The sequence below is a fragment of the Leptosomus discolor genome, chromosome 11 (genome assembly GCF_034619465.1).
Source record: "Leptosomus discolor isolate bLepDis1 chromosome 11, bLepDis1.hap2, whole genome shotgun sequence".
Classification (NCBI taxonomy): Eukaryota; Metazoa; Chordata; class Aves; order Leptosomiformes; family Leptosomidae; genus Leptosomus; species Leptosomus discolor.
The window spans coordinates 20,244,901-20,256,950 of NC_141401.1; the positions used below are offsets into that span (position 1 = coordinate 20,244,901).

Genomic DNA, 12,050 nt, shown 5'->3' on the forward strand with positions numbered 1-12,050 from the left:
GGGAAACTGAGGGAAAAGAATACTACATGGTATCCATAACTGATTAAATGTGAACAAGGCACTATTATGCAATTAAATGCTACTTTTTTAGCTGCGAACTGGAACTTACCATTGCAAACTCTAAGCTCTCCAAAGAACGTAAAACCCCCGCATTAATCTTAAACTCAGTGAGAATATTTCCGCAATTCCCCCCAAAACTGTAGGTTAAACCTCTAACCCCATGTTCCTCTTAACATCAGGGATAGGCTCAGCACTTCTACTGATTACCTCGACAAACTGTGACAGCCTAAGTTGTAAAACACTGTCCTCATCTTCTGCCATTGTCAGTTACTTACTTTCACCCCTCTACTTGGCAATCATGACATTCAAAGCAGACAGCAAAAAAGAACTAAAGCGCAACTTGAAGCAATTTTCTATGCAAAATCTGTTGGTTCAACTGAACCTGCTTGAGAAGGGTGGGTTTATACTAGGCACACCAGCTGTACAGGAAAGATGATGAAATAGACAAGTGAACTTTAAGCAAATCGAAATACTGTGGTTTTCGTTTCACTTAAATTTAACTTTTTAGACATATTAAGATAAAAGGACATTAAGTCATCCCGGCAAACTTGATGTCGAGTATCCTTATCAGTATCACATTAGAATCAGACCCTTGGCATTATTAGCAAGTTATTCACGACTGTTCACAGAACCATCCTACCATCACTAGATCACGTTTATTTAAAATTTCTACTGTTTATACTTAAGTGGCAGTGGCAATCTTATACAGTCTTATGAACGAATAAAGGCAACTTTTCCTAGAAATGAAAATGTAAAAAACCAGAACCTTTGTAAAATTAATTGCATTATAATCTTTTAAGAGTCTCTGCACTAGTTTTATTACACTCACCTATATACACACACCTGTGTGCATGGGTATGTGTATTCAGAAGGGACAATAAGAGAACATGGCAAATGCACATATAGTAACATTACCAGGCACACAGGAACTCTTCCAAAAGCATCTTACGAAACTTTAAAATTACCTAATCTTCCAAAGTCTCCTTCTCCCCATGTATATAGCTCTCCATCTTCTGTAACAGCAGCGCTATGTCTGTACCCAGCTGACACACATACAACAACCTATATTACATGCAAAAATAAAAATCAAGCTTTTACACAAATTGAATAGGAAGTCTGAAAGCTTACAAAAAGTCCAGTTTCAGAAGCAGTCTACAGAAAACAACTTGTTCACTCATGTAGAGCAAGTACACACAAAAATTAATCTTTGCAATCTTTTCTCTTTAGTATTTGATAGCAGAAATCAGTACACAAAGAGACAAGTTTGTATATAAACCAGTCATGATTTATTTATCAAGGAAACTTAACCTAATGATATCCTAGTCTCACAGCAGCAAAAAAAGCACCAGTGGATGTTTAAAACACTGCTCAAAACATAGACAAAGATAAGGAAGAGAAGGCCTTGTAGGACAATACAAAGCCACTTTTCAAATAAAGCCACTAAAAACTTGTATGTCAAAAGTACTCATGTTACAGCTAACAAACCATCTCCTGGCATGTCACTGCAGTTCAGCAAAAGCACTTAAGTTTTACTCCTAAGACTATGAGAAGGTTTACTGACAATGCCATGGTCCAAACCACACGCATAAAGGCAACCGTAAGTTTTACTGCTTTGCTGGAAGCAGACCCAGATTCAAAGTTTAGAAAAACCACAGAACTTTTCTTAAGACTTTATCTATTTGAAATTTTACACATCATCACAACAGAACAGAACAAAAATAGTTGTTCTATACAAAGCATACCTTTCCTTGCAGAGGGCCCTGAATAAGTTTGGGATATTTCTGAGTTGAACTATTTCCATGTCCCAGTTTTCCATAGTCACCATCACCCCAGCTGAAGACTTCCCCTTCCGTCGTAAACGCTAAAGTGTGACCATCAGATCCTTTTGAAGATGACACTTTTTTTATAGACCTATGAGGCTCAAAAGTCAATTTTTTCAATGTGGACTGATTATTGGAGTCACCCAGTCCTAGTCTCCCATAGCTGCCTTTACCACAGGCTCTAACAGAACCATCCGTGGAAATAACAAACGTACAATATTGTCCAGCTTCAATCTATAAACAAAAAGGTTAAAATAGTAAAAAAGAAAGATTAGACAAATGTAAAATTCACATACAGGTCTAGAAGTTTGTATTTTTAAACAGAATGACAGGTATCTTTACAGAACGCTCTCATCTAACATAACGTAAAAATTAAGGAGAATTTTGCAGCTAGCAGCAAAATCAAATTCTTGAAAAATATTTTATGAGTAAATCTGTTTTCTTGAGGTAAAGGACGTAAATAGTGATTCTTCTGGTTTATTTATTCGCATGTCTTCTACAGTCTACAGAACTCAGGCTGCCTTCAGATCTCCAAGACTCTGGATGGAAATGGACAGTCTTTGAAGGTATGTTAATTTCTTAGCATTAAGACGACAAAGTTACAGCTTGATAAAGCACTGCAGGTTTTGCTTAATTTAAACAGTATCAAGTTGTAACATAACAGAAACACACCTAATGCTAAAAACCCACTACCATTTGAGACTACGCATTTTAATTACATAAGCACCAAAGAAATAAAACTAAAAGGTTTTTAAAAACAACTTGCTTTATTGGAGTCAGTGCACAGCTGAAGAATGACCTAACAGCAACTACTCCTGCAATAATTTCCTATAGGAATCTTAACACACCGTAAGCGCAAAGCAGGTTCAAATCTGAGACATAAAGGCACTGTGTTTCCACATCATAAACCTACACAAAACAGGTGGTGGACCTCACGGTGACAGTTCTATTTGCTGTGAATTAACTTCTTCATCTAGACAAATCCTACAGAGATCCCCAATGAAGCGTTACAGAAAAAATTCTTTATCCCCATGGGAAATCAGGTAAATACATTGTATAGGTGTACACAGTATTATTTAAAGAGTAACCCATTTATTCAGATCACTTACTCCACTCTTGTGTATTACTGTTTTGTTTAAACAAAGTTTTTTGAACACATAAACTTGCTTTATGATGCCTGGTTCTGCATGCAGTCCATTGGCATATAAAATACATCAGTGACAGCAACAGAAACAATTTCAGAGAATGTTATCTGAATTGTCTAGTGATGAAAAAAATGCTTTTACTTGAGTCAACACTGCAAAGCCAATATAGTAACAGAAAAGCAAACTATTATATTCTGTGTCATGCTCAGTTGCAACTACACAATCTGTGACAGAGAGCAGAAAGAGCACACTGTATACCGACTTTCAGAAAACTAATTGAGGTTGCTGTGCCAGCAGTTAGCCTGGTTTGGACTTTTAAACTAGGCAACCTTGGTGTGGAAACCACCAATGGAAAAGAAGATCAAGTAGTTAAGATACCTTTTAAACAACAGTATTATTAAAAAAAACCAAAACAAACCAACACAAACCAACCAAAAACTACAGGCAAGCAAATTTGTCTCTGCAAATGCATTTCATAGCGAGTTAGATGGTTCATTCGTTCTTGTTACGTGGATATTGTTCTCTGTGTGTCATTAAAACCAAGACAGAATGTTTTTTCCAGGCATCAATAAAAGTAGTGAGACACTGTCAGTAAAATAACTTGTGTGATTAGTTCTGAACATCATACCTTCATTACAACTTGACACTCAGAAACAAAGTTCTGTTTTCCAATGTCATATTGTAACTATGAAGCTGTTAAATGTTACACAATGTACCACTATAAATGTCACTCACCGTCTGTGCATCAGAAAAACTCGGAGCAAGCTTGGGTTGAAGTATTTTCTCTTGAGTTCCTTCTACCAGTTGATGACTGCTGTTGCTGCCCCAAACATACACTTCACAGGTTTCAGAAACAATGGGAGCATCACCTGTTTGAATGCTGTCAGGGCTGGCACATGTTCTTGAATAGTCTGATGCCATTCGACAAACCTATTAAAATGAGAGATTTATTACACAGTAGTCTTTTCATTTCTTTCCAGATAGTTCAATGCAACTTTAATTTCCCCTCAATATGATTCTGTGCCTAAAACACAAATCATGCATCACCATATCATTATCTTGCCCCCTCCCAAATTACTTTCTTCCTCTATGTCTTAGTTTTTCACCTTTTTTTGCCTTCCTCTTCTACTCCAGAATAATTCAGCAGAGACAGGACCATACCCACATGCACACACCAATCAGATGTGCGAGGGGGAAGTAAACTACAATTACCTTAAAGTCAAGGTTCGCTTCAAGACATACCTCTTCAAATAAACACAGAGCTGCCTCGTAAAGAGAACATAAGCCATCAGACGTTCTAGTTGGCTCTCTCCATTGACTTCGATCAGCAGATGATCCCTACAATTTTTAAATGTTGTTACTATGAAAAAATGCACCTGTACAAAATACATCAGGGATTTGTTCTTACAGTTAATAAGCAAAATTAAAAGCTCTTTCTATAAGCATAAGTAAACTACCTTTCTCCCCTTAGCTGTGATATCTGCATACACTTCAGGAAACAAAAATGTGACAAGCGCTAGTTAAACATTTTTATTTATTCTTTTTTTTTTTAAATATCCAGGTTTAGACTTAATTTCTCCTAACACTATTTTGTCCTGAAATGCATGTCTTTTGTGTTTAGTTTAAAGTGATTATTAATTTTAAATGATTAATCATCATTATTTTTGTGCTTATGTATCTTTCATATTTTGGTCTCTAATTTTATATATAGGCCAAAACGAGTAACAAAGTTGCCCATCAGAACATTCAATCCAATTCGGATCTTGCCACTGCTGTGCTCTCCTCATCATCCTCATTCTTTAAATTTTTTAGTTTTTGAAATTCACGTTTATTAGCAAGCATTACAAGCCTGAGAGGAGAGAAAAGAACGACCACTTCAGGGAAAAAAGTTGTTCCCTGTTTCAGTTTGAGCACATGAGGCAGAAGCTTGCCACAGCTTCTGATTGCATATTGTGCAATAATTTCATAGCTTTAAAAAGAATATTCATCTAGGACCAGAAATAAGCACTCAACTTACAAAGCACCGTGCCATACTTCCAATCAATTTAGCTCGTTTTCTTATTGCATATTTCTGAGCAGTAGCAAAACCACTAAACATCTCAAATCATACTGATTCCCCAAAGATATATAAACAGAGGTCCAGGTTAATTGGAGAGCAAGAATGTCCAATATAAATAGCTTTGAACAGGGAACAAGGTATATTGCAAAAGTGTGAATTCTAAGGAAATTCAGCAAAGCAAGCCTTAAAAACAGTTCCATACTTTCTAACTTTTTTGCTATGAACTTAAACATAAAGTCCAAGTGGATCAAGCACATCCTTGATTCTTCTCCCTGAAGTATGAGCACGACTAAAAGTGACAACAGGATTGCTTTGCTGTTTCATCTCCACCTACGAGGAAATGGGTGGGCATGGAGGGAGAGAGAGACACAGTGGGTAAGAAAGAAAAGAAAATACCAAAAAAATATTTCACAAAACCCCATCTTTTTTTAACATATTAAGCAAACTATTCAGCAAACTGGCATTCAGTACTGAGAAACTAAAGTTAAGAATGCAACTACATTTGCAATGTAGAAAAACCAAAGATGTTCTACCTACCAAAGATCGTCGCATCTGTGTTAATATACTCATAAAGCAATCAAAGCTGATCATCCCTTCTGGACTTTGCAGCAACTTGGTTTTCTCCATGCTGTTTACTACAGCTGAAGCACCTAAAGCCATTTCTATCCATTCAAGAAGATATCGCAAGGAACCTCGTTGGGCAGCCAAACCAAGCAGCAATTCAGAAGCTAACCTACGACCTAAAGTGTCTGCCCCAGAGTTTGGAATTGTTACTCCTTTAAGAAACGTGGTTACTTGAGATAAACAGTCCAGCCCCATCGGTGGAATCTTGCTTTCATTTGCTAAAGATAAAGGGGGTAAAGAGCTCACAACTTCTATTGCAGTATGGATAACATCATTGCAAAGACTGAGGCCAGGTCCTGACGCGGGCATCATCCAACTTTGCCTTAGCAGTGCAAATAACAAGCTTAATCCAGTCCGAACCCCCATTTCTATGAGTGCATCTGTACTTGACCTAGGACGTTCACTGACAGAATGCACATCTGTTGATCCAGAACTGCTTTCTGGTGAATGCTGCTGTTGTTTCACCTTACCCTTATCATGATATTTATTAGAAAGTGCATAGAAGACACGCTGCAACACAAGGAGACGTTTTCGAAGCGCTCCAGCAAATGGAGAGTCTGAGCATACCATCTTCGCCAGTGCCAGCTGGCTGCTAAGAAGGGCATCCAAGTAGTGGTCCTGTTCATCACTAGATAGAGATTCACGTTCAAAATCTGGTAACTGAGGTCCTTTGAGGCACAGAACCTGCTGGGGCAACGGCACTACTTCTTTATTGCTGACTAACTTAGCATACAAGATAGAAACGCCCTCCCTTGTTGCAATAGATTCACTGTCTTCTGTGATCCAGGAGCTGTTTAGATGTTCAAGCCATTTCAGCTTCACAGGTGGGACCATCGCTGCCATGTTGGTTTACTCCTTTGCCATTAGTCCTGAAGATTAAAAAAAACTGTAAATAGGTGTGCAATATTACCTCCAGAACTCACAGTAGCACAAATACAAATAATTCTTTAGGAAAGAAAGTAGCAAAAAGATTAACCACCAAGAACTACCAAAGTTCCACCATTGTACCCATATAAGTGCTGCAATCTGGAATTCAGACCAAATACTAACAGAATAGTTTAGGAGTAGTACAAAAAGATTATTTTACAGATTAACTTTTATCTTAATTTTAAACAAATAAGTACATGCATATGTGCAACTTCCTTAAAAAAATACATAATGAAAATGAAATAAAATGAAATCTGGTCTATAAATACAGCAGAGAAAAACAGGTTAGGGTAGTGGCTATGTAAGCAAAAGGAGAATATTGAGTATAAGAACAAATGGGTATGAAACAATAATATATGAATTTAAACTGAAAATCTCAGAATTTTGTTCCCAGTTAAATGCTGCAATGAGTTTTCAATGGAAATAGCAAACCTTTTTGAAATGGAGTACAATAAATTCTGATATACAACACAAAGAATTTTTCTAGTCTCATATTGTCATTCTACTAGGAAACATTTATTTCAGGCTAACAAAAAGATCTTCCCTGAAGAGACTTCTATCACAGAAAGAAATCCCAAGTAATCTGCAGCAAAAACACAAAGTGAAATTTGTTCCAATTTTGCAATACTTAAGAGTCATAAAGTAAATTAATTGGTTTTAAAATTTATTTAGAACATGCCTAGCACTGTCTTAGTGATTGCTCTCTCAGACAGATGAGGATGTATAGGGGCTGTTCCATATAAATGCAGCAATGCACAGCACTTCTTCTTCGTCACGACGGACATCTCACCGTAATTTATTTCTTCCAAGTACTACAGAACTGTATTAATGTATTAACTGTATTAATGTTAGTAACCACTGTTTTAATTTAGCTAGTTATTATTTTAAAGGTACACATGAACAGCATTTATTTAACAGACAAGGTAATTCAAGATTTACATCCCAAGAACTAAAAAGCTGCAGAATTGATACGCATATCTCAGCACAATGATGATTTATGTCTGCATTGAATTATACAATGGATGACCCTGCCCTCATGTTCTGGTATTTTGTAAGGCTAAAGGAGGTTAAACTAATGCGGTAGCTTTTCTGACAAAAATGTAAACTGTTGAACAGTCCACATCTCTCCTAAACCAAGAAATTCCATAGACCAAAACTCAAGGAGATACAACTGATAGCACTCCCCCAAGAATAAAGCAATGACTAGAACTTTACTTTACTGCAAATGTAAAAGCGTTGATAATGTGACAAAAAAAACCCTAACTCCAAAGACAAACACTGAGTATGAAAAACTTCTCACATACAAGAATGCAGACTGATCACAACTAGCTGAGTCCAGGGTTCTTCTAACTCTGAGAAAAACTTTTATAAATGAATAAATAAAAAGAACACTGTTCCCAAAGAGCCACCTGAGTTATTAATTTTAATGCTGGTAGCATGTAGAACTCCAGTTTCTTCAAGAGGATTCTTGATGTCAACTGCAAATTTTGTCAGGCTAACTCATAGCTTAATATGCAAAGAGGCTTTTTTCAAAGCAAAAGAGTGTTTTCAAACTACTGTTTTTAAAAGAAGTGTTGTCTAAAGTAATCCACAAACTCTTACCTTCTGTTATACAGAACAGATTTGTTTGACTCCTGCTCTATAATCATTAACCAGGGGTTATGTAGGTTCAGGATGATCAGTTTCTGTTCTTTGACCCTCCAAGTTCTAATATATTACAATTTCACCAAAAAGTAATGTAATATTCTGAAGGAGAGGCTTGTGTTCTTTGGTAGTCTGAGCCCTATTTATTCTAACTTAAAATTCGGGGGGCTGGAAGGAATCTCTCTGCCATCTAGTGAGAGGATGTGCTTACGACAGCTGTAATGCTTCTAGCACAACGGACAACATGTAATGCAACTTTGTTCTCCCTCGGTCTTGACATTTCGCACTTAAATAAATAAAAAAATCAGAAAACTACAATACAGCTCTTCGGCCGATATAGTTGCCAAAAAAGCACATTCTGTGCTATCAAGCACCTGTTTTTATTCCAGCCAAATTTTCTCTAAAATAGATTAGCACCTTCATCAAAAGCCATATTTGAGCCTCAGTGGGCCTTGCCCAAGTAACCTCAGTTGTATTAGAGCAGACAAAATCCTTACACATGCCTGGCACACAAAAACTGGAGCTACAACTGTTAACCACCATTCGGAGACAGTCAGCATCTTTGCATTTCATACCAGACACACCTTCTGTTTTCTCACACTATGAAACATATCAACAGCTCAGCCTCCAAGTGACACAGATAGGTATTATTACCTCCAGGCTCAGGCTCATGAAGAAAACGCAACATCTTCTCATTCGTCAGGAAGGATATGCTAACTGCTGTTTGATCTGAATTGCAACTGTAAGGCCAACTAATGCAAACTTCCAAACTCTGGTCTTCAGTGACAAAGATTGTGCCTTCTCAAGAGACAATACATAGGGATCTACCTACATTAAGTAGTTCCCCGAATAAAGACAGTTCATTCGCTTTATGTTATCCTTACACTAGCTACTCTTCATTCAGAAATTTCAAAATTTGCTCATGTACTTGAAAGGTGCAAATAGAGCTCCTTTTCTTGAAAACTGATAAATACTTTCCCTTGTTTGCATCTCTAAAAACAGAGACTGAAGCTTGAATCCGAGCTCTCAGTGGTGACCTACTCTCCTACTGCCACTTTCAAAAGAAATGTGCTGGTCCATCTTGAAAACAACATTCGGTTTGATGTGACAGGTAGCAGTCTGCAAACGGATACACTGATGGCAACAAGCTGATCTGATATAATCCTGACAATGCTCTCTGAATAAAATGTAAATTATCTCCATCTCTTTGCGGAGTACAAGCGAGGCAACTACATATGACTGAAGTTAACAAGAAACTAGGTAACAATGGCTAGCACAGTTTGTAGGTAGGGCTTATTTCCTCCAGCTCATTGCCTGAGGTCCACAAATATAAGGTTTGTAATGGCTTCGCAGCATGGACATGGACATCTCATTTCTTTTTAAGTGCAGACAAAAAGAAAATACATTTGACTTCGAAAGACCATGTGCACATACTCACTAATGTTTTACTACATCTAACCACTACAAGGTCAGCTGACAATGTGGAATGTACCACTTCTGCAGTGTGGGCCAGCGTGTAGTGCCACCAACTTCCTAAACAAGCTGATCATATGGCCAAGCACAAAGAAAGAAAGCAGAAACATGTGACAAGAAGTGGAGAAAGGAAGTACTTTTCTTTCAGCAGCAGCAGCACAAACCTAAACCAATCTAAATGTATAGCAACAGCTTTATAAAAGTATTTCAATACAGGAGCACTTAAAAAAAATTTACTTCGAAGTTCCAAATTCAAAGTTCCCAGAACTTTCTGGGATTTCTATTTTAACAAATTTTTTTTAAAAAAAAAGCAACCTAAAGATCTTTTGGAAATTGCAACAACTGTTCCTCCTTAAAAACGGCCCTGTCACATTTTGTTATGTGTTTATACTTTCATAGTTTGGGACTCAAATTAGAGAAAACACTCCTTTCAGCAATCTGAAAATAACTTACCCTACTGTCAAATCACAAGCCCACATTTTAGATGTACTAAACGTCCAAATTTTCCAAGTGAACAGCTCTCACTGGTTCAGAAACGCTAGGGTTTAACCAAGATGATGCCTTGAGCATTACCTATTGCATAATTTCCGGACACGTAGCAAAGTTTTTAAATTAGAATTATTAGAGAAAGTTTTGGTATTTTACTTTATATAAAAATGTATCTGCCCAGCACCTGGTAGAGAAAAATCTATTCACACTGACAAAATATGAACAACAAATGCCCAGCTCTCCTTCCCTTTTTCCTTGTTTTCTCCTCCTCCTCAGATTACAAAAAAAAAAAAAAAAAAAAAAATTAGTACACAGTGAGAATTTGCAGCACAACTTGTTTGTCCCATCTTTTAGAACCACAGTTCCTGTCGGGCAAATAACCATTCTGGGGGGAGTAAATGCCCACATATATTTCACTGTTGCTGACTGGCAAGTCAATTAAAATGGACTTAAAACTCAAAGCTGAACAAGGATTACAAAACAGTCTTACCAAATTTAACATCTATTTCAAAAGCTTACTCCAGGGAGCAGCTAGGACAAAATGAAAATATCAAACCCCAAAAGAAATGTATCTATGTATCCTGCATGTAGAATATTTTTCAAAACAGCAGGGACAGCAACCTGAGCTGCATTTGCATAAAACTGAAGGTAACCAAGACCGCCTTCAGAGCTCCTTTGCTATCCCAGAACTCCAGGTTCCTTGTTACAAAGTTAGAAACCAATGCGGGAAAACCTCCGCATGAGTTGACTCTGAGAAAAAAAATATATATTCAGGAACACATGTAAGAAAGGGCAAACACTAACCAAGTGTAGCCAATGAAACTTTGTTAACACCAGGAGTAAACAAGCAGCATTGAAAGAAAGTAAAGCAAAGATACAAGCATGAGACTACCTTCAGCTAAACCCAGGCAAGGTCAAGGGTCAACTGCATTCCTTATAAACATTATTTGGACAAAAGAATTTGGGTATTTCTCATCCAACTTAATGCGTGCCAAGAAAGTGGTTTTTATTAACAAGTACTAGGAGGAAGATTCAGAAACCTGTCAATACTACTGTCAGTTCCAAAAAGAAAGAACTGCTGCCGAACAGAAGATGAAGGAAAAGGCATTTGTCCACAGCCCTCAGTAGTTACTGAGAAGAGAAACTACTGTTAAAGCTGAGGGAAAATGACACTTCCTAGCTCTGTGAGTCACTGAGAGCGCTGAAGACTCTGTAACTGAAGAAGAGGCTCAGATTCACCGAATACTCTACTGGAATATTTGCAAGCTGTTAGTTACCCTTCACTTCAATTGGGACACTGACCTCTGGGTTTTCCTCTTGCATGTGAAAGGGAATAAGAAGAAAACTTTCTAATGAAACCTGTGAAAACAAGAGGAACATAATCAAGGGGGGTGGGGTGGGGTGTCCTGAGCTAAGAGCAGAGTCACACATTTAAACAACAAAAGAAAATGTGCTTAAGAGAGTGCTCTCTCAATGTTAAACACGGAACTCGCCTGCAGCATAGTCAAAGGTTCTTCTGCCTTTTATCAGTCCACCACTCACAATGCACCCAAAGACGAACCTACAATGTCCAAAGCTGCATCTCACTGCATAACGAATGATCACCCCCCTGTTTCAGATTCTGTGTTTTCAAGCACAATAGTACAAATCAGCTACCTCTTCTGACTGTTCATGGGGTTTTCTCATTATGTAAACAAACTGACTAACACCAAATAGACAAATTACCTCATGCTATTATCACTTGTATTCTAAGCTCAGGATGAAGTCTTCACATCTTGCAATAATTAGTAAGCATAAAAAGAAGATCAT

At 37.4% G+C, this 12,050-nt stretch overlaps 1 protein-coding gene across 5 annotated transcripts in view; it reads right to left on the reverse strand.

Moving 5' to 3' along the window:
* Positions 1-6,551, reverse strand: part of HERC1 (HECT and RLD domain containing E3 ubiquitin protein ligase family member 1) — an 83,755-nt gene extending 77,204 nt beyond the window's left edge. For all 5 annotated transcript variants that reach the window (XM_086471525.1, XM_009952760.2, XM_086471522.1 and 2 more), the window contains exons 1-5: positions 5,622-6,551; positions 4,268-4,363; positions 3,761-3,955; positions 1,803-2,114; positions 1,026-1,122 (exon numbers count right to left, since the gene is read on the reverse strand). In XM_086471525.1, coding sequence (XP_086327651.1) covers positions 1,026-1,122; positions 1,803-2,114; positions 3,761-3,955; positions 4,268-4,363; positions 5,622-6,551 — 1,630 coding nt within the window. The remainder of the gene's footprint in view (positions 1-1,025; positions 1,123-1,802; positions 2,115-3,760; positions 3,956-4,267; positions 4,364-5,621) is intronic.
* Between the last annotated feature and the right edge of the window lie 5,499 nt (positions 6,552-12,050).